Source organism: Andrographis paniculata, unplaced genomic scaffold (genome assembly GCF_009805555.1).
Source record: "Andrographis paniculata isolate CXL003 unplaced genomic scaffold, ASM980555v1 Contig62END, whole genome shotgun sequence".
Classification (NCBI taxonomy): Eukaryota; Viridiplantae; Streptophyta; class Magnoliopsida; order Lamiales; family Acanthaceae; genus Andrographis; species Andrographis paniculata.
The window spans coordinates 8,715,286-8,743,115 of NW_026137598.1; the positions used below are offsets into that span (position 1 = coordinate 8,715,286).

The following is a 27,830-nucleotide window of genomic DNA, read 5'->3' on the forward strand; positions in this document are numbered from 1 at the left end:
GGCAATAACATAGACTTGCGAACCGTACCATACCATACCAACCATAATCAGGACTAACATCAACCAATCCATCCACAAACAAAGGCTATACCTACCCACCTACCTACCTAGCAGGGAAAATCAAGCCCTTCTCTCCCCATCCGCTGAATGAAGGAAAAGTCTCATTGAGCCAAAAGAGCAAAACCAATTGATAAAAGAAAGACATGAACTTCATTTCCACTACAGTGCCAATTGACCAATCCAATTCCTCTTCCCAGATTAAAGAAAAAAAAAATGAAAACCCGTCCACTAAAACTTGTCCATTTGATTTGTACACACACACAATACCTGATTGATTGGTTGTTTGATTGATAATATGCATTTGTTGCACCTGTGTCCTGCTCCACTCCACCCATCTACAACAATGCAGACTCCAAAGTTGACACAGACACGAACATGAACAGGGCTAAAATGGCCTTTGGGCGAGCATCCCAGAGTGGGACTGGTGAAACACACTGAGATGGATGATTGCCTGAGATAGCCACTCTTTCAATTCAGGGTGCTGCGCGACAAATGCGCGGTCCACCCCCTCAATGGCATTCAACACGCCTGCCCGCTCCAGCTCTTCGCTCTTTCCCGCATTGATAGCAAGGTAACTGGCCAGCATCAATGCGTGCAACTGCACCCTCTCGCTTCCCCCCCTCAGTAGTCCCATAAGAGGCGGAACACCTCTGAACTCAATAATGGTCTTTGAGTGTTCAACACACAGGAAATTTTCTGGACAAGCAAACTTCCCGAGTGAAATAGCAGCTTCTGTTGCGACATCCGTGTTTCTGTGACCGAGCAGTTCAACCAGGGGACCGATCACCCTCGTCTCCCTGGCTGGGAATGTTCTGGACAAGCAACCCACAGCTCTTATAGCAGCTATCTGCAATCCCGGGTCACTGGATTCTTTGATCACCCTAAGCAGCTGGTCCACAACAGCCTTAGCAGCCGGAGAATTTGTCTTGAAAGTTGCCCTTCTGAGGTCAGGATTAGACTCGGCGGCAGCAGTTATCTCCATTATCGTCATCAAGCAATTATACTGCAATTCACCCTCTTCTGTCTCCACAAGCTTAGCTAAGCAAAGTAAACCCTTTGTCTCGGTGATTCTCCTACTATTTGGAACGCTCCCTCTGGCAAGCATCCACAGTGCTTCAGCACAACTTATTTTAAGTTGGAGCTTCACCTCAGGCTTCTCATTCTCCCTCTCCTTCCTGTGGTTCCCTCCCTTGCTACTCCCCTCTGAATAATGCATTGACAAGGATGACCCCAATCCAGGCTTATACAGATTTTTCTTCTCCATCTCCTTGTTGATCTGAACAATGGAATGAATACTCTGCTTCCCTATCTTGAGCTTATGATCATCCACGAATAAATCAAAAGACAACAATGTGACGAGCGGCCTAATCACATTTTCCCTTGCAAAATCCTCCTGTGCATGCGGGCAATGCTTGGCCATTGTGGCTACCAAATTGGCAACCTTAATTTGGACCTTCATTGGAGAATCCCCCAGAACCTGCACGATTACTGGAATCCCCAGTCCATCAATGATGGTCTGCACCCTCTCTTTATCATTGGCTAAATTCATAAGCGCGGAGGCAGCCGCAGTTTGCCCCTCTACGGATGAGCTATCCTTGAGTAACTTCAACAAGGGCGACACCCCACCTTCTTCGACTATGATCTGCTTGTTTCTGTCGTTGTCTCTAGCTAAAGAAGCCAGTTCATTTGCAGCCTCAACCTTATCTGGCAACTGGCCCATATGCAGGGAAGCAATAAAAGACCAAACCCAAGAAATGATGGGATCGTTGCTAGCAATGGGCGGTAAGGTAATACCTCCACCAGTCCCGCCGGAATCGAAGATGCTCAAAACCCATTTCATATCAGCAACGGAGGATTCGAGGAGCAAGAGAAGCTTCCTAAAATCAGCGGCGGAGACGATCGTCACAACCCGGCGGAGGATGCTCCGGCGGCGGCATTTCTTTACGAGGATCAAAGACTTGTCAAGGTTTTTGGAAACCTCGGTGGCGATGCGGCGCAGAGGGCGGTCGTAGAAAGTGGCTCCGGCAGTGGTAGATGTAGCGAGGCGAACGGCGGAGCGGAGCATTTGGCAGAGGCGCTCCACCTGCTTGCCAACCTCTGAGCAGTCCAACTTAAAGGAGTCGGCTTCGTTAACCGCTTCAGCAATTTGATCGGACAAAAGGATCGGAAAGGATAAAAGCTCCTCGATTCGCTTCTCTTGGAGGTCGATTGAAGCCTGCTTTTGAGGCTGCAGTTTCTGGGGGATCATCGCGGGCGTGACGGCGGTGGAGGAGGGTTTGGCGGCCATTAAGAAAGAAGGGAATTAACAAATTCAATTTTGTGGAATTGGGAGGGAGGGAGGAAGGGGTGAATCTGAAAAGGGGGGGTGGGGGTGGGGAATTCGCTTACCTGGTTGTGGTTGTGGGTGCCAGTGTGAGAGAGATGGAAAAGGAGGAGGAGGAGGAGGAGGAAGGAACGAAGAGGGTGCGGTCGGGGAGAGCGGAGGGAGAGGAGGAGGAGGACGGCGACGACGACTGCGGATTTCATTTGTTTTACTTGCTACTGCTTACTACTAATATAAGATTAGATTAGATTAGTAGTAGTAGTAGTAGTGGTAGTGGTAATAGCAGTACATTCATTCTTGATTCCTACTGCTGATTCTTGTCTGTCAGTCAGTCAGTCAGTCAGTCAATTGTTATGGTAAGTTTATGTTAAAATTGTTTTTGTTTCACTGGAACAAGCAATAACATCACATAAGCACACAGGAGAGGAGTCACAGACCCAAAGCCACAAAGGCAAGCTTTCAATTACTCATCAATAAATTAGGGCCGAGGGAGGGAGGAGGGTTTACGTTAATCGGTCCGGTCAGTGAGTCAACACGCAGCATTGCCCTGCATATTTTTCGTTGGAAGTTGGCAGGAAATTCATGTTTCTTTTTCTTTCTTTGCTTTGTTGGTTGTCGATAGAACGAAGGATACATTTGGAGAAGCCTAGGCGTGTTTGTTTCTCTCCCATTTTCATTTGCAATTCTATATTTATATTTTTCTTTCTAGGACGGACGGATAGACAAGACAGACAGACAGCCAGACAACTGACAATAAATAATTAAACAATACTTGCTGTTGTTGTGGGAGTAGTAGTAATTAAGATAACATCTCATATCTTCTCCGTTTGCTGTGCCAGGGTGAGTAACCGCCACTGGCTGACTGACTATGGTGTAGCGACATCGATCGATCCGATCGATTTGTTTCATCCAGTTAACATGGTGCTCATCTGACCGAATATTATAATGGTGCTCATCATATATATATTTAGACATTTATTTATTTTTTTTCTTTCATTTTTTAATATTAATTATTTTATCAAAATATATTTAAAAAATAGTAAAAATACTTCTATTAATGTATTCTAATAATAATATAATTATATTCGTAAAAAAATTATATTTATATTTTTAATATTAAAAACAATAACGTCAAATATAAATAAAAAGTTTAATTTTGGAGGAAGATAGTATTATATTGGTAAATCTATAACAATGTGCTGATATGGTCAAATCTGCACCATATTGGCAGATATAACCGTAATTAAATTAAAATAAAAACGAAATAATTTGAAATTTAAAAGTAAAAAAAGCTGGTAAAGGCAACTGGATGGCAATCAACTTATTTTTAGCCCTGGACCAAAGTCTAAGGGTGTATTCAATATAGATTTTGTAAGATTTTGTTGGACTTTCAAAATCTTGAGTGTATTCAATTAATAACTTTTAAAAGTCTTTTAAAATTTAAAAGTATTCAATCCAAACTTTTAAAACTCCTATAAAATCTTGAGATATTCAATATATAATTTTGAGATATTCAACCGTTCATAAACTTTGAAAGTCAATAGATTTTAATGGAAAATTGTGAAAATTTTGTATATGAAAGAGTCTCTCGTATCCGTAGAAATCCATTTAAATTAATTACTAAAATCCATCAAACTCAACGTAGACTATAAATTCATAGACTTTTTAAAATCCAACAAAATCCATTGAAATCTCAATTGAATACACCCGTAAGTGCCCGAACAAAAACATGATTCAAATTGCAACAATTGAAATTAAACGTTGTTCGATCCACATTGGCCGAATCCAAGAAGATTCGGTATGTTTTGGAAGTTGATTAGAAGTGGCTAAATACCAACATTTTTTAATTGCGTTGTACGTTATAGTTGTCTATCCAAATACGTGGGGCCACAAAACAATGAACGTCCGACAATTGACGCATGATAAGTTTAACTAAAAGACGAGAGTTAAAAAAACTATCATAGGAAAATTGTTTATACAATCGTCAATAATTAAGAAAAAAGATTTTCAAACGATTTCAAAAGAAATTTAATAGGGATCATTGGGTTTTTTTTTTTTGACATATTTTTTACTTGCTCATTTAATTAATTAAGTTCGGTGTTTAGAGATCCATCATCTTAAATCCAAAAAATTAAATTCTAAGTTATATTTCAAATTTCATTTTTATTTTTCTAAAAAAAATTCAATTAAAAAAAAACTAATTAATATTTTTTTTCTTTTTAAAAAAAATATGTTTGGATTCAATTTAATTATAAATTGATATTAATATTTTATTCAATATACAGCTTTTAATACTTAATTATTTTATTATATTAACATGTATATATCTTCCATTTTTTTTCCCTGTAAAATTAGTTTATTTAGGTCCCATAAAAGTGAATAGTAATAATAATAAAAAAAATAATTGGAAGTATTTTTAAAATTTTAATTAATAATTAAGAAAATGAATATAATAAAAATAATAATATTTGTTATAAATAATTGTTAGATGAAATATAAAAATTATTTATTTAGTTTTTTTTTTTCAAAACTGATAACAAAATAAATTTAAAAAAGGGATTAAAAAATTAAAAATAAATAAATTTAACTGATCATATTTAATATAAAAAAAAAAAATATATATATATATAAAATTATGTGATGGGCCTCAAACCCAATGGGTGGAGGGATTGAGGGCTGACTCGGGGGTGGCTACAGAATCCGAACCCGTTTGCCATCCAATCCCTATCCCTATCCCTATCCTTCTTGCAAGTGTAGCGTAGATTGATTACTCTCTCACTCTTCTTCAACTCCTTGTGGATCTTAGAGTTGTACCCTACGCTTACGGTGACAATTATTAACTCTTCGGTTCTTCCTTCCCATCCCAATTAGGGTTTCCCGGTCCGGTCCAAGCTCAAATAAATAAATAAATGTCACCGCATTCTTCATCAGTCGCAATTCATTTCTAAACCTCCAACCCCAATTCCCCCAAGACCCTCATTCATTCCTTTCTTCCAATCGCCTCCCTCCGCCCTGGCCATGGGGAAACCTCTCCTCAATCTCAATCTCGGCGGCAAAGGTTATACCCTCACTCCCTCCTCCGTCTTCGACTTCTCCGTCGGCCTTGCTCGTGTCTCCATCGACTCCTCCCTTTCTCGAGGCTCCTCCTCCATGTCCAAGTCCCCCCGCCCCGCCGCGGCAGCAACCTTTGCATTTTCTATCCCTGATTATTATTCCTCCGAGGAAATCCGGGCTTCTTTACTCGTCCTTTTAAATAAGCTGTTGCTCTCTTCCTCTTCTTCCGCTGCAGCTACTCAGCTCCTTCAAATTCTTGACCAAGATGCCCTAACTTCTTCTGATTACACCCTCACCGGCGTTGCTTCTCACGATCCGAGCCTACTGGATTTCCCCACTGTGGCTGTGGATGCCGTTTCTGCTCTTCTGGATCACTGCTCTTCCGCTCTTTCCACCTTATCTGATGCCGTTGCGGCCCTTTCTTGTGAAGCCTTGCGGGCGGACATATCGCCATTCAATTTGATCGACTCTGGGGATGGTTCGTCTCCCAAGGACGCTGCTGCTGTTGCCGCCGATTTTAAAGTCTTCTTTAATGGGTCAAAGTTGGTTAATTCCGGGAAAAAGGTGACGGAGCCATCAGTAGCAAAAATTCCTTCACTTCATGGCAGTTTCAGGGAAATTTCACGGTTGCTTCATTCGAAAACTAGAGTTCAGTTGAATTCTGGCTTTCGAGCTGGTTCCGCTGAGGATATTTCAACTGCATTGTCGGCTTTGGCATTGTCCCTGTCTAGTTTGGGTGAAGCTAGTTTTCACCGCGCCCAACTTGCTACCAATTCAATTTCCGATGCTGTGTTGCGTTCTCGTCTCTCTGAATTATTTATTGCTGAATGTCCACGTGCTGATTCTTTGGTGGGAATGTACATATCTGCTCAATCTGCCCTTATAAACAAGGGTTACCTTTCCTTTTTGCACATTGTTTATGAATTATTTGATGTGGTGTGGAAGATTGTTTCGTGGGAGGCCGTTGCAGCATTTATTTCACTCGAAGGAAGTGATATTTTCATTCAAAAAACTCAAGGAGACAATGGGAACGTGAGTGAATCTTCTGGGAAAGACAATGTTAAGACTGATAAAAAGAGTGAAAAGAAAAGGAAGGTGGTTTCAGGTAAAGGAACCGCTGCTCTTATTCACTTCATCAAGGCTAAGTTGCTGAGTGGGACAACAAAAACTGAAATGGAAAATTTTCTGCGGGATTTCCTCACCTTGCTGAATCTAAGATTTTCTGGTTTTGATGACCTCCTAGTGAAGGTGAAAGAGATTGTTGAAAGCAATGAAAGTAGAAGGCTTCCCAAGCTCCCAAAGGTATTGTGCTGCAATTTTTCTCCATTATTGATCAAGAGATTATGTGTAGTTGTAGTAGATGTGATTTTGCGATTTTTTGGTACATTAAGCTCATTGCATTGTGAATTTGCGATTATTACTTTCACTCATCTCTAAGGATATGTCTAGGAATAGGACAAAAGGGATAAGGAATAATAATTATATATTAAACAAAAAACAAAAAAAAAATCTTGATTCTGGAGTGCACGCATAGTCTATGGCTATTTGATTACTTTCCTTATTTGGTCATTACTCTTCCGGGTAAAGCACCATAAGCCTTGAGCAAGATGATTTCCAAGGTTTGTATTTTATTTCCAAGCTTGATGAATATGATTTTATGAAGGCAGATAGGCCCTCCCCTCTAATTCAATTCATGTGGTAATGCTATATCCCATCAAAGGAAAATGGTAACAGAAACTTATTGCATCAAAGTGAAAACATCTATTTGTTCTTCCGCAGGGTACTCGTGATTTTGCAAAGGAGCAAATGGCAATTAGAGAGAAAGCTTTTGCAATTATAACTGAGGTTTTCAAAAGGCATGATGCCATGGCTCTAGATACCCCCGCCTTTGAATTGAGAGAGACGCTCATGGGAAAATATGGAGAAGATTCAAAGTTGATCTATGACCTTGCTGACCAGGTATGCTTTTTATTTTTTTCCTTATAATAACCACTTCCCCAAGATTTAAACTGTGAAAATGGTGGATGTTCTACTTTAAACTTTCCTACTCCAGTGAAACACTAAAACTCTCTGCTGAGTCAGAATACTATACTCTCAATATTGGATGAAATTCATGCTGTGCACTATTTTAACACTGCAGATATAGTTATAATGCCCATCTGTTGTTCATTGGTTTTCAGCTTATAAAGTCTGTTTGATATGGCTTGCAGTTATAAAGCTAGAATGTGTGTTAAGCCTGCTTATAAACTGTTATATAATTTTCTTCTTTGTAGTTAGCTTCTGCATTCATGTTGTATTCATGCAGGGTGGAGAGCTCTGTTCACTTCGTTATGATTTGACGGTTCCATTTGCTCGATATGTTGCTATGAATGGTTTGACATCATTCAGGAGGTATCAGATAGCAAAAGTGTATAGAAGGGATAACCCATCTAAAGGTCGATTCCGAGAATTCTATCAATGTGATTTTGATATTGCTGGCCAATTTGAAAAGATGGGACCAGATTTTGAGGCCATAAAAATTGTGACGGAGTTGCTCAATGAACTTGAAATTGGAGACTATGAGGTAGTTTTCAAAGGTTACTACTCTTTTAGATGTAGGCTGAAATGATGTGTTGCATTTAGTTCCTTGAGCTTGTGCATATACTTGCCTGAAATTTTTGTTCGGCTATGTTACTTACCCCATCTGTTGCTTGGTTGTTTCTACTTACATCTTTTGTTTAAATTTTGGAAGCTACATTCATGTTTATGCTTTTTTCACTGTATCCTTGCAGGTGAAGGTAAATCATAGAAAGCTACTTGATGGCATGCTGGCTATTTGTGGTGTGCCCCAAGAAAAATTTCGAACTATTTGCTCAAGTATTGACAAGTTAGACAAGCAGACCTTTGACCAAGTTAAAAGGGAAATGGTGAGTGCAAGCTTTTGGTTATTGAAATAAAGGGTCATCATTGACCAGTGTTACTCCTCCGGGTCTAAGGAGTCTGTCAATTATGTTAGATGACTATTTGATTGACCTAAGAATGCAGGCTGGCTTAAAAATATTGGGAACTTTTTTTTTACACAGTAGATTAAAATGCCTTCTTATTTGTTTTATCTTCTTTTGTAGGCTCTGGAATTTGTGAGAATAAGGCACTAATCGTTTATTTCTTGTATTTCACTTAGGTGGATGAAAAGGGTTTAATGGAGGACATCGCAGATAAAATTGGAACTTTTGTTGGACTAAGGGGATCTCCTCTTGAATTACTGTCCAAATTAAATCAGAAAGGAAGCGAGTTCCTAGCCAATGGTGAAGCCGAGCTTGCATTGAATGAATTAGAGACTTTATTCAAAGCTCTTGAGGAGTCAAAGTGTATTAGTAAAGTAGTGTTTGACTTGAGTCTTGCAAGAGGTCTGGATTACTATACTGGAGTCATATTTGAAACTGTTTTTAAGGGGGATGCACAGGTACTGTGGGACAAAGATGATGCTGATACATTTTTTATGTTTCACTTTAAAAGCTTTTTAATTGTGATTGTATGTCTTTCCTACTATCTTCCTCCATCATTTCAACTGCTATTGCGTGATAGTGACATTTTCATTGTGGTTCTCGCATTTGCATCATTCTTTTTATACTTTTCTTTAAAGGATCTAATCTGCAGGTTGGCTCAATTGCTGCGGGTGGGCGATATGACAATCTCATAGGAATGTTTGGCACAAAGCAGGTTCCTGCAGTTGGAATCAGCTTAGGAATCGAAAGGGTTTTTGCCATTATGGAGCAAATTCAAAAAGACAAAAATCAGGTATTACTATCTTATTTGTGTTGAGATCCTCCACTTTCTGAAATATTAATAATTTTTTTGATGATCTTTTACATAAAAAAAAAATTACTGTAGCATTTCATTTTCTAAGTTTTATTGCTAACCTGATAAGTATATGTGTGGTGTACGAAAGAAGTTAAGAAACACTTGATTGAGGATTTGTCCTTGTAATTGCTTTGAAGCGTATGGTTTGTGTGGGGGCAGACAAATTCTCCCATTAGTGTGTATCAAGTGTTGTTAATATAAGAGACATTAATAACATTTAAATGGATGGTGTCAGGACATTCGAGCAACTGAGACTCAAGTCTTAGTGAGCATCCTAGGTGATGACTTGTCTTTAGGTGCCAAAGTGGTGAGTGAATTGTGGGAGGCAAAGCTAAAAGCAACATTTATGATCAATAAAAGAGTGATGAAGCACATTGATCGCGCAATAGGGTCTCGAATCCCCTTCATGGTGATTGTGGGGGAGCATGAATTGAGTAAGGGAATTGTAAAACTGAAAGATGTTGCTGCTGCAAATGAGTTTGAAATTCCTAGAAGCGAGCTGGTGTCCGAGCTTCAGAGGCGATTGAAGAGTCAGTGAGCTGAGTCTAGGAGAGACAGACAGTAATGGCTGGCTGGGGTGGGGTGGGGGAAGAAGCCCTCCCTAGCATTTATTGGCGAACAGATTTTTGTTTCCTTGTATTCAAATCATAAGAGTTAAAAGAGAGTGAGGGAGGGAGCGCACACAAATATGTATGTAGTCTTGCCGTCAAGTACTAATCATTCTGTGGACGTTGTCATGTTTTGGTGAGAAATTAGTTGTAAGTTTTAATGCTGATGGCTGAGATATGCTGCTGCTGCTGCTGCTGCTGCTGACAAGGTAAGGTAATTGGTGCTGCTGATGCCATGGTGAGAGCTGCTAAATCTTATTATTATCCATGTCCCTAACCATTATTATTTTTATTATTATTAATGGATAGTATCCAAAATTTTAAAATTGTGTTAGTAAACAATCACTTATATCTCTAGGCATGTTATTATTAATGTTCTAATACTAACTTACAAAATTTGGAACATAATCGAAAAATAGCCTAAGGAGTGAAGATACCCGACCACACCTTGTATTTATTGGTGTAGCTAATTATTCTTGGTTGTGATTTTTATAGTACCTTTTCACCCTTTAATTTATGATTTTTATTTTTTAAAAAAGAATATCAGTACTATTTCTCTATTCATCATTGGAAAAGATATCATATTTTTTACTTAAAAGTTGTATTAAACTTTAATCTTATATTTTAAATATTTATTTATATTGTATTAAAATTTTATTATTCTCCAATTCGATCTAAAATTCAAACAACCTAATTCTTTTTCAACAAAAATGATCATTCTAATTATGATAAATGTTACATTTATGTTATTTTGCATGATCCTATCTCATATTATATATAAAATGAAATAATTTGGTGGTGAACTTAGGGTGTGTTTGTTTTGGGATTTTCCCCAAATTCACTCTTCATCCAATTTTTTTTTTTCTCAAAAAAATCAAATCAAATTTCTTTTTTTTTTTTTTTTTAATATAAAACTAAAAATATTTTTATATTCAAATAATAAAAAGAAAAATCATATACTACCTCTGTTATAAAAAAATATTAATAAATAATAAAAAAAGATACTCTCTTCGTCCCACATAACATGTCAAATGAGATTAAAGTATGACATGGAATGTGGGACGCATAGAAATAGAAACAAGAACGTGGACATGGTATCTGAGACTGAGAAGAGAATATTATATAATAAAAAAAATCTAATAGCCCAATGAAACTATTATATTATATGTGGGCCTCAAGTGATTAAACTGGTCCACTTATATAAGCCCATACAAGGACTGTGGGCTGAGACTGACATATGTCTATATTTCGATTATTCAAACCTGGCCTGACCCCGAGCCTGACCCTGACCCTGAACGCTGCTGCTACATCTTAGTAATCTGTCCGCCCTTCCCTAAACCCTAATTCTCTTCTCCATCCGCCCTCGCTTAAACCCCCGGCGACTTCACTTGTCGAACGCAAGGTAGAGAGACCTAACTCTCTTCCCCCTCTGCACAACTTCGCTCCTTACCGAAATCAAGTACTCTGCACAAAGATGCAACACGACGAGGTCATATGGCAAGTTATACGGCACAATCATTGCAGTTTTATGGCCAAGTAAATCAATTTCTCATATTGGAGTACTAAAACCCCTTGTTTCATAGATTATTTGCTTTACGGCGGATATTTTTATTTTCATAATTGTATTGTATACTACTCGATGTTGCTTTTATGCCGATCTTTTCCTACAGAATCGACACTGGCATATTTTGTCGGAATCCGTATAATGTTACTGGTGTATGCAATCGGAGCTCCTGCCCCCTTGCTAACAGTAGATACGCCACCATACGGGAGCATGATGGTATTTCTATAGTGTGGCTTTACTTCTTATGATACGGCTGTATATTTCAATTAGTTTGTGCTGCATCTTAGTGATTCGGATATGTAACTTTGGTGACTTTACTAGGAATATTTTATTTGTATATGAAGACCATTGAAAGGGCACATATGCCTAATAAGTTGTGGGAAAGAGTTAAATTGCCAAGGAATTATGAAAAGGCTCTTGAGACTATTGACAAGCACATGGTAATGACAAGCTTGAATTTTTTGTTAAGTGATTTATTTTGAATATTTCTCATGAGAGCTGCACTTATTTGCTGTCTAACCAGATGTACTGGCCAAAGCTTCTGGTGCACAAAATAAAGCAGAGATTAACCAAGATGACACAAATGCGAATACGAATGAGAAAACTTGCTTTAAAGACAAGGTGTTAACCCTTTCTTTTATTCGGGCTCTTATCTGTTGAGTTATGCATATTGCTATAATTCTTCATCTTCAACATCTATTTGTCAATCTTTGTTATAAAGCCAACACCTTGACGGTAATGTATATACTATGGGTAGCATTTATGCTTAATTGTTATTTGATTGTATTTCGATCTTAATTCGAATGAAAGAATCTCCTACTGTTAGGTATTATATTTACTTGGTGTAGCAGACACCAAGGGAGTATTACGCTGCTTTAAGCCTAGTTCTGGAGAATATTATAAGTATGGACGAAAGTAAGGCACACTGGTTCGTCTCTTATGGGATGAAAATAAAGCTATTGTATCAAACCAATTCACAGTAGCAGTTCTCCAGCTTTTCTGTGTAGCTAGTTAATGAGGGTTAGGTGGTTGAAGATAAGTATAAGATTACGTGGAAATTGTCAGCATGCTGTTCCTCACATGTGTGAAGCTGGCCTAAACTAAGTTTTTGCTTTTATGCATTCTGCATATCATAAAATGCGTCAGTTTAGACTTGACAAGATTCTCTTATTTTATCATTTTACTTGCTGGTTCTTAATATGCTTGTGTAGTGCTTTGTACAACTTTAACCACTTATCCCACCTTTTTCATTCTCTAAATCATCTGGTTCTGCATGCAGAGAAAAAATCATGACAGTGCCAACAAAACAAAAGAAAAGAGAAGCTCGGAGAGAGGAAAAAGCTGAAAAGGCTGCAGTATTAGAGAAAGTAATCCTGTTGTAGCGTGTGCTGCTGTGCCTATGCAGTCTTTCTTAACCTGTTCACTGTATTGCTGTAACTAAGATTAGTATTACTATTTTTGCAGAGTATCGAAAACGAGCTACTTGAGCGCCTCAAAAAAGGAGTTTATGGTGATATCTATAACTATCCCGTTGATAAGTACAATGAAATCCTTGATAAGGAGCTTGGGAAGGAAGTGATAACTGAAGATGAAGAGGTAACGAATAAAGCCCACATATGAGCTGATCATTCCACTGCACGTATGTTGATGCTTGTATCTATGAATTGGTACTGTACTGTAGGAAGCAGAAATTGAATATGTTGAAGGCTATGAGGATCTGGAAGAGGAGGAGGATATGGAAGATTTTGGTGGTCTTGGAGTTGGTACAGGTGATGATGGTAACATTGTTATTTTCATCATACATATTCTGTATGTAGAAAATTCTGCATTAGCAGATGAAACTCCAACAATGGCTTCCCTTTCTCCATCTTTCATTATGTTTGTTGTTTGTGAATGAAAATATGGATTCAAACTACTAGACATTATTATTTCAGATGAATTGGATGGTGATGAAGAAGAAGAAGAAGAAGGTAGTGTCTACATTGAACCAAAAAGAGGGAGAAAAGGTTCTGCAAGAGAGCTGAAGGAAGATGAGCCAGAAGCCAAGTATAGAAAAAGAGGGAAAGTTCATGTTGAGGTAAATGAGTTATTTGGATTTTCACAAATTCTACCCCATCATCCTTATTTGGGTTAATAACAAGTGTGAAGTTTTTGTACTTGCATTGAGTCAACTTGTTGCATGATGATCTGTATGGTAGGTTGAGCATGAAGGTGGTGCAACTGAAAGGCGAACAGCTGTGCTTTGAAACTTTGCTTGCATAGTGTGTTGGATGAGGTGAGGGGAGGCGATTTCATATCACTACCGACTGCTATGTTGTATCTGCACCAGTTAATGCTGCCTGCGGCGCATCAATCCGGAGGCAAAATGTATTTTAGTCAGGATGGACAAGTGGTCGATATACAAGACTAAATACATACATATATATATATATATATATAGAAATAGACTTGGAGGGTTGAGTTGGTGGCTTATTGTATTCACTCCAAATCAAATCAAAGATGCATTTTTGGTAGGTGATTGGAGAGTATTGTCCCGACATTTTTAAAAAAAAAAATAAAAAAGAAATTATTTTATTTGAGGGTTGATTCTTTATACCTGATTTTCTTTGGCGATGTTCCCAATTTGTTGCTGCTGTAACTACAGTACGTTGCATGGGCTGTCCAGGGGCAGGCAGGGAGCTGCCTCTCCTCCGCTCCCCCACCAAGCACTCTGGCTCCTTCCAGAGGCAAGGCAACAATATCTCATGACCCACTCTCTCACTGCCTGCCTGCCTGCCTGCTGAGGAGGATAGCTCACGACTGAGGTCATTTCATGTGTCCGTTCCCTCCCAAGTCCCAACACCAACATCATCAACAGCAGCAGCAGGAGGAGGAGGAGGACTTGTGATTGGTATGTGTATACATATAACTATAATAGTAAAATAGTATATACATAACATATAACTCTTTTGTTGTTTGTTATATTATTATACATTTCTTTTTTAGTCTTATAACCAGTCACTCTATTTATATGCAGCAGATACAACACAACTAGATACTAGTAATGCACTTACTGCTCGCATGATCAAAAGAGAAAACAACCCATATAGACCTGACCCACAGGGAAAACAACCCTTACTGTAGCATTTCACAATTATTGATCTTCACTTTTCGGTCTATATAAAGTAGCCTTCATCTCCTTCCCACTATCAATAATTTATATATACATACATATGTGAGGAAACTGTAGTTGCTGCTGCTTGCTTACTTCTTAAACAATCAACCGCTCAATTAGTTATTTTCTTTTGAACCAACAATATTTTTTATTCTTCTTCTATTCTTGTTCTTTTCCTTCCCTCGTGTCCTCGTCTCCTAAACTTGCCCTTTGCTTTTAAACTTTTAATTTGCTAATGAGTAACCGATAAAGTTTCTAGATCACATGCCTCTTCAATAACAATTATTTTAGCATCAGACAAACTTATTAGCATTTTTTGAACCATCTTCTGATAAGCAACGTCTGTCATTCAAAAGTTTCAATTTATTTACAAGAATAATGTGCTTGAAAGAGCATTTCTTAACAAATTTATTCTCTTCTATTTTTAACATCATATAATTTACAGCTTCTACAAAAAACTTATAAATATGCGTTCATCATACAAAATAGTTTCTCCCTTCAAACATAGAAAGAACCTATACCCGAAGGATTTGTTAAGTAAAGCTCTGGCACCACTGTGGATATGCAACATATCACAAATCATGAATTCAACTCACATATCACAAATAACAAAGAACCAAAAATGGAGAAAAAAAACTAAAGAGTGAAGATAGATTTTCTATTTCATAAAAAACAAAATAATATATTATAAAAATATATAATCTATCTAGTTTGAATTTTGAATTGGGATTTGAATAGAAAATTTTTTAAATTTGAATAGTTGTTTGATGTGATATAAACAGGTATTGATGTGATATTTTGAATGTAAAATTGATTTTTAGTATAATATAAAAAATAAAAAATAGGTGTTTGATTTGATATTTTTTTTTTGGAAAAAAAATAAAAAAAAAAATATTTAAAATCCAATCCCCCCAACCAAACACACCCTTAATAGATTTTTAAAAAAGAATTAATAATACGTGCACATTCTACTTTGCTAGTATTTTTTAACTTATCACACATTTTTTTTATCAATTTTTTAATAAATTTCTTATAATATTCCAATTTTATTTTTTACCTACCCAAGTTTAAGATTAAAATATTATTATTTATTATTTCTTGATCTCATATACTTTTTCTCCCGTACTAAATTGGTATTGGCATCATTTGAATAAACGCAGCATTCTATTATATATTCTATACAATGTGCAATATCTGCGCTAATGAATTAATTATGTGAACTGTGGTCAAGAACAAACAATGCATTATACTATATTATATGTGTGTAACTCCCTAGTTTAGTTATCTATTTTTAGGTAGGTAGCAGTTTAGTTGAATAGGCAGGGATTTGATGAGGGGCTACTGTTTGACTGTATCTACACCCACTCTCTCTGTTCATATTCTTTCATTCATGTGGTGCTCTGAGTGTATGCATTCTTCCACTTCCACAGGTATAATTCCAGGTCAAGCAAGCAGATAACATGAGCGAGCAGGTTTGTCTATCTTCTCCAACGTAACTCTGAGTTGGGCTGCTGCTGCAACTGCAAGGAATTAAGGAGGAAGATTTACCAAATTCAGGGAGCGGGAGAGGTGCTATATAGACTACTATCAACTGCTCTGCTTTCCACAACTAAAAAAGAATTAAGCACTTGTTCTTACAAACACACATGTAAGCAAGCAAGCAAATTGAAGGCCGACAGTTGAGTCTGTGAGTTGGGTTGGGTTGGGTTAAACATACGCAAGCATCAAGTCAGTCACAGTGAGTTACACCCAATCAGCAGCAGCAGATAGATAAGATAGGAACCGGGAAGGACATAAACTAGAGTGAAGTGAGGAACGGATGGATGGATGGATGGATGGAGTCCAAGAAGAAGAAGAAGAGAGTAGGAAGGCAGGAACGGACATGCATGATCACATGCAACATCACTGTCAGGGCAAAGTAACCTATGTATATAACTTGTGAATAATAAACAAACAAAACAGTAGGATATTAACTAACTAGCCAACTAGCAATAGCATACATTATTCCAAAGTGCTCGTACTTGGCAGTGAGAGCTGAGTTGTTTCCTTGCAAGTGGCAGGATTTCTTCTTCTTCTTCTTCTTCCTCCTCCTCCTGCCGTTGCACTTGCAGCAGCAGCAGCAGCAGCAGCGAGAAGCAGTTCCCCTGTCCTCTTCTGCATACTCATCAGCACGTTATGCCAAGTGTTTACCCTGGAGGAGGAGCTGTTCCCCCTGCCCCTGCCCCTGGTCGGAGGACTGGGCAGCCCCACATTCATCTCCACAAAATCATCCGCCTTCACGCTCAACACCTCCTCGGCTGCCGCTCCATCGAGCACCCAGATCAAGCAAGAACAGAACCCTTTGGTGATCTCGGAGTCACTGTCCGCTCTCAACATCACAACCCCTTCCGCGTCAATCTTGACATCCAGCCAGACCTGAGCCGTGCAACCGGGGACTCTGTTCTCTCCAGCCCTTGAGGCCTCGTCCAATGCGGGGAGCAGACTTGCGTAGTGCAGCAACCTCCTCACTCTGTCGATTGGTTCAGCCAATGACTTGAACTCAATGCCCAATCTCTGCACCTTCTCGGACACAGACAAGGGCTGCTGCTGCTGCTGCTGGTTGTTGGTTGCTGCGCAGGTAATCATCCTTGATTTTCTTCTTGATGCGGGATTATTGCTCGGAATTAGACAAGGCGGCGGCGGCGGCGGCGGCGGCGGGTGCTTGGAAGCGATCGAGGATGAATTCAGATTAGGTCTGGTGCGAAGAAGGGGTGATGGAGAGAGAGAGGCGGAGGACCCCGCGAGGAAGAAAGTGGCCATTTTAGAGGGGAGGGGAGGCGTGGATGATGATGACGATATCATGATGGATACAGGTCGGTTGAGGCGAGCGAGAAAGGGAAGGGAATTACCAAGACCAAGACCAGTTATTACTAGGGTATTAATTAGGTTAGAGGTGAGGCGGAGGAGGAGGAATCCTCCAAGTGCGAGCGCGGGCCTGCCTGCCTGATAATTAAAAGTATTATTACAGAGTCACGGGCCACTAACAGCCAGCCGAAGACGAAGAGAATAAGAGAAGAAGATCTAATAGGCCAGTTGCAGGAGGAGGAGGAGTAAGCAGCAGCAGCAGCAGAAGGAAGGAAGAGACGACTTCTGCGGCGGCGGCATAAAACAACCTCAACCTCTTTTATTGTTGATGCATTCCATTGCCGTGGCTGAAACGAAACGGACCGGACAGATCATTATTAGTAGTATCTATTATTCTTCCTCGGGTGTAAAATGATTGTATACGAGAAAACAAGTCAACGTCATCCCCGCGACATGTTGGCTCGAGCATTCCTTCCTTCCTTTCCATATGGAAATGTCGAGAATAGAATAGCCTCGCCCACTCAGCCCAATTATTTTTTCCAGATGGACCCGTCCCCAGTGACTTTTCGTTTTGGTATATTCTCTCTTTTGTATTCCTTTCCTCGCCTGTGAGAGAGAGAGAGAGAGAGAGAGTGAGAGAGAGACCTGTCAGAGATTTGTTTAATAAATAGTACTAATATTTTGGGCCACCGGCTTCTACAATCTTCAACCCCACTCCATTCATTCAGTAGAGCTTCTAATTCTTGGAAGAACAAAAAACACAAGGAAGGAAGAGCGAGCCGAAACAAGACATGTAAATCATCATATATATATATATAGTGGCCTCGCCACCCTTTTTCTTCCCAGAACAGACACAGGCACAGGCACAGGCACAGGCACACCAATGTTATGTTGAATTGAAGTGCAACACACAGTTGCACTTGCACTTGCACTTGCATAAGAACACGAATCCATCAAGGCCATGTGCATTTCATATGCATACATGCAACCATGTAGCTTCGGACTGACTGACTTACTTTACTACAGACTACGCTACACTGCACTGCACTACTGCCCCAGCCGTCTATCAATTCTATTCAAAGCAGCATAGTATAGTATGGACCGGCTGAGCATGGCATATTCTAATTCAAGTTTTTGTTTTTGGTCCATGGAACACAGACACACAAACACAATCCTTGCCAACACAACAAGAGTGAATTTACTTGCACACACTTCTCATCCCCTCCCCTCCTCGGTCAGTCGGGCAAGCACACTTTAATTCAATTCCAAAGATTTCATCCTTCACCTGGGAAACTCCAATTTCCATAAATATTGCTCCCGAATCCAATCGAATCCAACCCAACCCAATGCTCACTAACTTCCTATTATCAAGCCCTACACATGCATGGTGTCAAGGGGTTCTCCCATATGTCATAGTTTGGGAATGTTTCTTCTGGCAATCCAGTTCGGGTTTGGTGGGTCACAATCACGTCTTCCACAAATGTGGCCCAACCCATGTAGGGATCCCCCAAAGACTTCGACATCAGACCCTTGTCGGGCTTTATGGACTTTTGCCGGTGTCCCAAGTAGCGACGATTTCCAATTATCAGTTTTGCAAAGTTCCCCCCATGCGTCATAACAAAGACATCAGACCTTAAGCAGACCAGGAAGTCGAGGGCTGCTAAGCTTGTCACATGCTTTTTGAATACATCCAATTCAGACTTGGTGGCTAATTCCTCCTTTGTCACCTGCGTCGCAGATCCTCAATTAGAAGAATATCACACCACCGCACCAAACAACTTCTTACCCCACAACTTTATCAAATATATATATATATATATCATCGTAGTAATGGGCCTACAAGATTGGGGAACATGTTCCTGAGTGGTGCCATGCGGTTCTGTCCGCCGTAGACCTGCCCGGACGCAACATATATCTGTGTTTCTTTGGGATATCCCATTGCCCGGAGCATCACTGCTACTTCACCAGGCTCGAGCGGGCAGCGTCCTTCCTTCCGCTTCTGAAGAGCGAGGGCCCAAAGATGGGAACCGTCCTGAAATACAGAACCAAAGAGAGAACCCTTGTACACGTATTGCACATATCTTCCTATTCAGCACAAAGTCTCAACCCAATAACACAATACCTTGAAACGTCGGGGCCACTCTTTGAGTCTGTACATAGCCATCAATGCTTTCTCCATCCTAGTTCCAACAAAATCACAGAAAGAAAGACCCACCATGCCTTTTTCAAACCTTAGATGAAGAGCCCTGATATTTCATGCGCATATATGAACAAAAAACAGTCAGGCAAATTTTTAATGGCATAAACTTAAGAATGATTTGAGTTCATTAAAAATAAACAGCATAATTCATGCTACCTACATGAAAGGATTTGGACTACCCGTTCGGTTTCTCATCCTAGATAAGAGTAAATCTGCCATATGTTCAATTTCAGGAAGAAACTTCAAGGCATGATAGTTCACTCTACACCTTAGCCTGTTGATTTCTGGAGGGACATTATCATACCTAATGAACAAGAAAAATAAAAAAAGTTCACCTTAAATATGTGTAATCTTATGTCTATACTCCTATCAATCCAAAAGTGGGTAGGGGGAAATGGAAGCAAACACACTGATTAAAACCCACAACTCACCCCAGCCTATCAACAAATGGCTTCAAGGACATTATTTTCTTTTCCTTGATACGGGGCAAGACATTGTCAATGTAGAACTGCGCAGGAGCATACTTTGGAATGTTTTTGACAGTACGTCTGTGATGGATGATCATATACAATTATAAAGAGATATAAAGCAGATATTTTAATCTTATGACAAAGCTTTGTTCTTATCAAACCGAATTCAAGTTTCTTATAATTGAAGTTTGAAAGACGGGTAGAACTTTTCCAGATGTTTAGTTTTAACTCATTTTCAGGAATGCAAGCATTAATAGACTATTTTTATAGTCTTTGGGAAAAAATAAATAGTAGAGTGGAGAAAGGAAACACAGAACCTTATACTAGTGAATAACTCTGTTTTGTCTGTAAACCAATCTGGGATATCTCGCACAATTCGCACATCATATTTCAAGTAGTCGATAAAATGATCAACATCAAATATGTCTTTGAATTTCCTGCAGTCAGAATTTGGCATTACTATTTACCATCACCATAAAATATCCTAATACTTCATATAACAATGGACATCAAATATGTCTTCAAATTTCCTGTGGCAACTTTGTATGATGAACATAAAAGACGATCTCACATGTTTGTATCTCATTGCTTACCTTAAGATAGTGTGCCTAAAACAAAAAATAGTTCTCAAGCATACAATCAAGAAACCAAATAACCACATGATCAACATAAAAAATAAGGTGAAGCAATAGCAAGCAAACAAAATAAAGAGGTTTTAAAAAGGAAACTAAACACAAAGGCATATGAAATATAACAGCTTTAGTCAAGTTCACCCACGTTTGATCTTTCCATATCTGGTCTTGCTTCAGCACAGGTAAAATAAGAGTCGCATTCATGATCTTTGCCACGGCAACAGCATTGCATATCTGAAGAGATAAGATGAATAATCTTATTACTGAACAGCTTCCAAAGCCACACACTGCTCTTAAAAGCAAAGAGATTTATGGGTTGGCCAATATGACTTATGATAGAGGAAGAAGTTTGTAATAGCAAAACAAAATATTACTGTTATTAATAGTAACTAAGTCATCAGCAAGTAGCCAAAGCAATCCTTCCCTTGAGAAACAAAAATATTTATAAGCAGTAGCACAAAACTTCAACACACTAGGCAGTATGTCATTCATAGCGCACTATGAAAATAACAATATCCAGAAGAATCACATACAGCAATTCTTTGCTGGTTAAGACCCCCCTCAGCGTGTATGAATACATAGCCATTTGTTTCATTTTCAGCAGGAAGATCTGCAAGGTAGCAGAAAAAATTCATTCATATATATATATATATATACATACATAGATTAACCAAATGTAGGCACATTCAAACACCTTAGATTCAGTAGCATTTTTTCTGTTATGTCTACAAATTTTTAACAGGAAAACTGAGTATAGTCCAGACTACTGTGTTGTGGTAATCTAATTTACTCTGCTAACAACCATAATAGTTACTTCACTGGATGCATTGGCTTGAAAACAAAAGGAAATGATATAACCTTCTGCTCTTGACATGCAGAAGGAGTAGATAATATGGAATCTTAAATACACATTTGTTACATAGATTTCCCTCCCTATCCCTTTAGCTAGTGTTGGAATAATTTTGCAAATTTCACTCCGTTTGCTTCCTCTTAGACATAAGTAGCCTTTATGATAGAAACAAGAAGAAATGAAAATGCTGGTTGAAAAAGACAAGAAAGCTAAAAATAAGTTCACACATAATCCTTCCAATTCTTTCCAAATCCTATATCTCCTTTTTGCTTTAGGCTTTGTTATTGTTGAGATCTTTTTCAATAACACTTTTTTTGCAATCACCCTACCTCTCACAAAACATCACATCCAATCACCATTTAAACACATAATATAAAACACAAACATAAACCAAACATACCCTTAAACTTATGAAAAATAATGTAAAACCATTTTCCCTTTATCTTTTATCTCTAACTAATTCATTCAAAACTAGCTATAGAAGGATCAGATAAGCAGCCACTAGTGGAGATTTAAATTTCATAATGTCTAAATGAGAAACATGATATAAACTCATATTATACTTCAGGGTGTTATTCAATAGCAAAATCTGAAGTTATCATCATATACTCCAATTACCTGATGATATGCCTTCAGGCCGCTCAGCACAAGGTTTCCAAGATGTAGTAGCTGAATAAGGATTTTCCCATAGTGAGGGAGGCTCTTTTACCTACTTGGCAGGAAACCAATGCCATTAAATATACACTCAAACTGGAAACATGATTGAACAAAAAGTAGATAATTGTTGAGCTCACATGAGGGCAGTGAAGTGTTATACCTTCCTTTCTGCACAAGTATGGAGAATTCTGAAACCACATCCAAGATCAGCCAAATAAAAAATTATTAGAACTTGAAGGATAAAACATGGTGTCTGTGCGCATGCAATGAATTTGTAGAATTACAGTACAAAAGAGAACTCAGAAGTTAAAAGACCAATCAACCAAGGATAGATAGTAATCCATCAAGCATGCTATGATATAATGCAGAACGAACACTACAAATTAGCCTTAGACCAAGCAAGAGACATAGTGCATGAACTTATCACCGCAAGCGACCAAAGCACACTACTCAACAATTATAAGTCTTCCAATAAAATCGAAACAATTCCAGACTAGATTAAATCTCATATTAAAATATCTCGCAACACTTGTATTAAATGAGATCAGTTAAAGGCAAGAAATTTCACATACACATTACCATCAACGGAAAATGAAGTGAACCATTCTCTCAGGATTTTAAAATCAAATAAGCATCACATTTACACAAACATACATATATATGGTATACACGCATAAAGACGGTAAGGGGGATTACCAATTGCCAGAGCACAGAAGTAAAAGAAATGACGACAGCAACGACTACAGCGACGAGTATGAGCATTGAGATCTTAGATCTATGAGTGTGTGCCCTGTTTAGATCGTCGCTGGGGAACATAGAATGTGGGAGAAAGGGCTGGAAATAAGAGCGGAAGGAGCGGTCACGAGAATAGCGATCGCGGCCATTGTCATAGGTGTCGTCGTCGGTGGAAGCGTGGAAGTCGGAGGATGACAACGGGGAAGGGGAGACGGGGGAGGAAACGGGGCGGCTGCCTGTGGAGCTCGAGTGGCGGAGCTCCGCCGTTGCTCGCTTGGGGCTGTAGGCCGCCAGCCTGAAATTCGAGCAGGAGGGCGGGGGCGGGGGCGGCGTGGGTTTAGTCGGGGGTTTGGCGGTGGGTATCGTACCGGACGGCACGGCAGTTGGGGGGGTGCTTTGCTGACTGCTCACAGTGGTTGTCCGCTCCCGCTGGTTTCATTCCGCTGAGAACAATTAGCCGAGGAGGGAGGAGTTGATTAGTACTATAATATTATTAAAAAATATTAATAATAACTTTATCACAAAATTAATACAAAAATAAAGTAAAATTCAAAGATATAGAAAATATCCTTAAACTTGATTAATTAGTGCCTGAGATTAGGAATCTCTAAACACTGTATGGTACAGAAAATAAACTGGAAAATAAAAGACTGAAATTTAAAGTGGTGATCCCCAAATCTGACTTTGCTTTGTTGAAGTTGATTGAAGATCCCTTGCCAAATGATGATCCAAATCCTTAAATATTCCCTGGGAAACCGTACTGAAAACCGTCACCCGAACGGTTACAACGTCTCCTTCTCAACCGTCTTCCAACCTTTCTTATGCTGACACGTGTCCCCAGCAGACCAAAAATTCCCTATATTTCACTCCTTGAGCCGACCACAGACCTTCCGCTCTTTTGGCCCGACTGCCAATCTACAATAGTATGGGTCCGACCGCCAATCCTCCCGACTTGCGAACCATCTGGCTTGAGGTCTTTCCGCCTTGAGGACTTCCCGACCTGAAAACCTTCCGACTTGAGGTCTTTCCGCCTTGAGGACTTCCCGACCTGAAAACCTTCCGACTTGAGGTCTTTCCGTCTTGAGGACCTCCCGACCTGAAAACCTTCCGACTTGAGGTCTTTCCGTCTTGAGGACTTCCCGACCTGAAAACCTTCCGACTTGAGGTCCTTCCGTCTTGAGGACCTACCGACCTGAGGTCCGTCCGTCCTAATGACTTTCCGTCTTGAAGACCTACCGACCTGAAGACCTTCCGACCTGAGGTCCTTCCGTCTTGAGGACCTACCGACCTGAGGTCCTTCCGTCCTAATGACTTTCCGTCTTAAGGACCTACTGACCTGAAGACCTTCCGACCTGAGGTCTTTCCGTCCTGAGGACCTACCGACCTGAAGTCCTTCCGTCCTGAGGACCTACCGACCTGAGAACCTTCCGTCCTGTATTTTCCTTAGAAATAAATAAATAAATTTATTTTCCTTGATTTCCTCACGGTGTCCTTCAGCCAGTTCAATCAACCCTATTGCCAGGCCCATTCTTCTTTTTTACCTTGGGCTTTTAACCTAATTCTAAATTTCGTACGTAACAACTTGCCCGCCGCCAAGGGACTTTCAAACGCCATTTAACAATCAATGTTTGGAAGTTCATAAATCACTACCCTCTTGAAAAACTCCCTTAGCAACTGCACCAGTTACTGAAACACGCCTGATAAACTTCCATCTTCGCAATACAAGCCTGTGTGAATCACAATCCCAAAACATTCTAACTATGGCGAATCAATACATGCCTGCCCTTCCTTTCGACGGAACCCTTCCAGAAGGTCCATTTTCAGCCTCGAAAGTACTAACTCCGACGATCCGTCCATATTGCACTACTCCTGAAGATTCATATCACGAAAGCTCTGGTTGATGATGCCATTCAGAAAAAGGAGGCAGAATTGCGGGAGCTGAGGAAAGAACAGTCTACCCTGGATAAGCAAATTACCAATGAACAGCATCTGCTTGAGAAGTATACCAAAAATGAGGCTGAATTGGATCAAGAGCTGAAAACCCAAGCCCGATCCCAATTCATCAGAAGATATCAGACGGCTGCCATTACCAGAAGGCTATCCAGGGATGAAAACAAATGGACACAAATAAAAACTGCCCTAGGGGCACTGTTGTAATATTTCCCCCTTTGTAACAACAACTGACTTAGTAATCCATTTTTTTCTTTCTTCTCTCAAAACAAGGATCACCTTTCAATTCCCAACTTTATAGGAAACGAACCAAACTCCTTCTTTAAAAGAACACTGTTTCTCACATTTTAAGAAACATATTCCCAAGCATATTTTAAAAATCAAAACACTGAAAGTGTGAACAAACATGGCGAATGACCGACCTCATGTTCCATCAAGCAACTGGGAGGGTGTTCTTCAACCCTTCTTTGTAGGTAATCACCCTATTGGAGGCCATGCAGAAGACTTGTTATATATACTCAAGCAACTAGACTTCAAATTCCGATTCTCCCAACGAGGTAGAAGAACTATTCATCGCGTCATCCTCCTGATGGAAAAAGTCATTGAGGGGTATGAACCTCTTCATGACATCCTCAGCCGCATCCCTGATCTCCATCATCACATGGAAATGATTGAAAATCATGCAGCAACCATACTTCCAGACCTTGGTTGGGATAACATATTTTCCAATCAACGAAAAGTCTTTTCAAGATTGCGTACCATTGTTGACCGTGAACATCAAGCCCTAACAGACATGCAAGCACGTACCCATCAAGATCTAGATGACATGCAAAGCCAATGGGAAAGGTACCGACCAGACTTGGAAGATCTTATTGAAGAAGAACCAGAGCTAATATCCACTCACTGGGATGAAAAGTCTGATTCAGAGACAGAAAATTTCTCACAACTACACGATGACTAACAGAAATGAACCTTCCAGTAGGTTCGAACCCCCATAAATGGGTTCTGAATAATATGTGGTTTCAGGCAGTTTTGTTATCTGAAAAGGCAGGATAATACCTCTTCAGATATTTAGCATTAATACAATCATGTACTCTTCTACCTTCATGATTTACAATAATGAACGCGCCATTTCCAATATCTTTTTGAACAATGTATGGTCCTTCCCAATTCGGTGACCACTTTCCCAATTGATCGGTTTTCTTATATGTAGGAAGAATGGTCTTCCAGACTAGGTCTCCTTTTTGGAATGTCCTGTGAAGAACTTTCTTTCCATAACTCCTTGCTCTGATTTCACTCTGTTTCACACTTCGATCTATTGCATGGAGACGGTTAACATCCAAATCTTCTAACTGCTGCAACATAATTTGTTGGTATTCCTTTGTAAGATCACTATCAGTAAATTCTGTTCGGCCAGATGACACTCGAATTTCGGCTGGTAAAACAGCATCTTGGCCAAACGTAAGTTGGTAAGGTGAGAACCCTGTGGCCGTATTTCTGGCATTTCTATGTGCCCATAAAGCCTGAGACAATAACAAATGCCACTTTCTTGGGTTCCCTTCAATCATCTTCTTTATAATCCCAATGATAATCTTATTTGCTGCTTCCGCCTGTCCATTGGCTTGGGGATAATATGGTGAAGAATGATGTAACCGAACACCGAATTCTGCCAAGAAATTAGAGAACTTTTCCCCTGTAAAGACCAAGCCTTGGTCGGTTGTTATAGACTGAGGAATACCATATCTGTAAATAATTTGGTTCAAAACGAAGTCTATCACTTCTTTCTGATCCACATTTTTCAAAGCAACTGCTTCCACCCATTTGGTAAAGTAATCAGTCGCGACCAAAATGAAACAGTGATGTTTCGATGAAGCAGGATGTATCTTACCAATAATATCCATAGCCCACGATTTAAAAGGCCATGGTTTTGCCAAGAATTGCAATTCGGTTACTGGCAAATGATTCAAGTTTCCATGTCTCTGACATTCCAGGCAGCCTTTTGCAAATTGTATGCAATCCTCAAAAATCTTAGGCCAGAAAAAACCCAAGCGATGAATGGCCCATCTCATATTGAGACCTGCCCGATGAGCTCCACATATCCCACCATGTACTTCTGTCATCACTTCTAGAGCTTCTTTAGATCCCAAGCATTTCAAAAGTAAACCTTCAAATGATCTCTTGTACAAAATTCCATTTATCAATTGAAAACGTAAAGCCTTCAATCGTGTCGCAATTGAAACACTCGCACCAGGATTCTGTAAATACAGGATAAGCTCTGTTCTCCAATCGGACACTGTTTCGCCATCGGACTTCTGTCCGATAAAAACTTCGTAATCGGGCTCCTGTCCATTATCCTCTTGCCCGACCGTAACCTCGCAGTCGGACTCCTGACCGATATCCTCTTGCCCGACCGCAACTTCGCAGTCGGGGTCCTGTCCGATATCCTCTTGCCCGACCGTAACTTCGCAGTCGGGGTCCTGTCCGATAGTCTCCTGCCCGACCGTAACTTCGCAGATCGGGTCTGTCTTTCCTTCTATGCCCGACTTGACCTCCGACCACATATCCTCCAGAATTCCTTTACATGCCCTTTGAGCCAATTCATCAGCACGTTGGTTTTCTTTCCTCGGAATGAACTCAATTATTACCTCTGAGATTCTTGTCAGTAGCCGACTCACAATGTCCCTATATCTGCGAAGATGAGGGAAATTGCACACATATTGATTGTTTACCTGGTTGACTACTAATTGAGAATCCCCCCTTATGATTACAGACTGGACCTTCCTGGCAATTAAAGCCTCCAAACCCAAAATTAAAGCTTCATATTCTGCCGAATTATGGGTCATGGATTCCAATCGTAGTTGTAAGTTGATCTTTTGACCATCAGGTCCT

General features: G+C 39.6%; 5 protein-coding genes across 8 annotated transcripts; 2 read left to right on the plus strand and 3 right to left on the minus strand.

Moving 5' to 3' along the window:
* Positions 1-164: 164 nt before the first annotated feature.
* Positions 165-2,599, minus strand: LOC127260502 (uncharacterized). Its single transcript, XM_051288236.1, has one exon. The coding sequence runs from the start codon at positions 2,345-2,347 to the stop codon at positions 446-448; it is 1,902 nt and encodes a 633-aa protein (XP_051144193.1). The 5' UTR covers positions 2,348-2,599; the 3' UTR covers positions 165-445.
* Positions 2,600-5,269: 2,670 nt separating this feature from the next.
* LOC127260862 (histidine--tRNA ligase, cytoplasmic) lies at positions 5,270-10,293 on the plus strand. Of its 2 annotated transcripts, XM_051288846.1 has the most exons (7): positions 5,278-6,739; positions 7,217-7,396; positions 7,743-8,000; positions 8,209-8,343; positions 8,598-8,879; positions 9,074-9,214; positions 9,513-10,293. In XM_051288846.1, the coding sequence occupies exons 1-7, from the start codon at positions 5,402-5,404 to the stop codon at positions 9,813-9,815; spliced, it is 2,637 nt and encodes an 878-aa protein (XP_051144803.1). In that variant the 5' UTR covers positions 5,278-5,401; the 3' UTR covers positions 9,816-10,293. The 2 variants fall into 2 exon arrangements, with proteins under 2 accessions (XP_051144804.1, XP_051144803.1); XM_051288847.1 differs by lacking the exon at positions 7,743-8,000 and having other exon boundaries at positions 5,270-6,739.
* An 847-nt stretch (positions 10,294-11,140) lies between these two features.
* Positions 11,141-14,007, plus strand: LOC127260703 (uncharacterized). Of its 2 annotated transcripts, none has more exons than XM_051288581.1 (9): positions 11,141-11,421; positions 11,556-11,665; positions 11,771-11,889; positions 11,973-12,070; positions 12,729-12,816; positions 12,914-13,045; positions 13,131-13,227; positions 13,384-13,526; positions 13,648-14,007. In XM_051288581.1, exons 1-9 carry the CDS (start codon positions 11,360-11,362, stop codon positions 13,693-13,695), a joined length of 897 nt encoding a protein of 298 aa, XP_051144538.1. In that variant the 5' UTR covers positions 11,141-11,359; the 3' UTR covers positions 13,696-14,007. The 2 variants fall into 2 exon arrangements, with proteins under 2 accessions (XP_051144538.1, XP_051144539.1); XM_051288582.1 differs by having other exon boundaries at positions 11,146-11,421; positions 13,131-13,218; positions 13,648-14,006.
* Positions 14,008-15,767: 1,760 nt separating this feature from the next.
* LOC127260704 (sufE-like protein 2, chloroplastic) lies at positions 15,768-17,939 on the minus strand. Of its 2 annotated transcripts, none has more exons than XM_051288583.1 (2): positions 16,625-17,939; positions 15,768-16,123 (listed from the first exon to the last, which is right to left on the minus strand). In XM_051288583.1, exons 1-2 carry the CDS (start codon positions 17,442-17,444, stop codon positions 16,047-16,049), a joined length of 897 nt encoding a protein of 298 aa, XP_051144540.1. In that variant the 5' UTR covers positions 17,445-17,939; the 3' UTR covers positions 15,768-16,046. The 2 variants fall into 2 exon arrangements, with proteins under 2 accessions (XP_051144540.1, XP_051144541.1); XM_051288584.1 differs by having other exon boundaries at positions 16,604-17,926.
* Positions 17,940-18,262: 323 nt separating this feature from the next.
* On the minus strand, positions 18,263-23,426 carry LOC127260493 (protein PECTIC ARABINOGALACTAN SYNTHESIS-RELATED-like; the record flags this gene model as incomplete). Its single annotated transcript, XM_051288224.1, has 11 exons — positions 18,263-19,174; positions 19,288-19,479; positions 19,570-19,693; positions 19,808-19,951; positions 20,079-20,195; positions 20,435-20,554; positions 20,895-20,983; positions 21,283-21,359; positions 22,218-22,308; positions 22,394-22,444; positions 22,953-23,426. Coding segments are annotated over 11 exons (1,839 nt in total), but the record flags the coding sequence as incomplete, so codon positions are not given.
* Between the last annotated feature and the right edge of the window lie 4,404 nt (positions 23,427-27,830).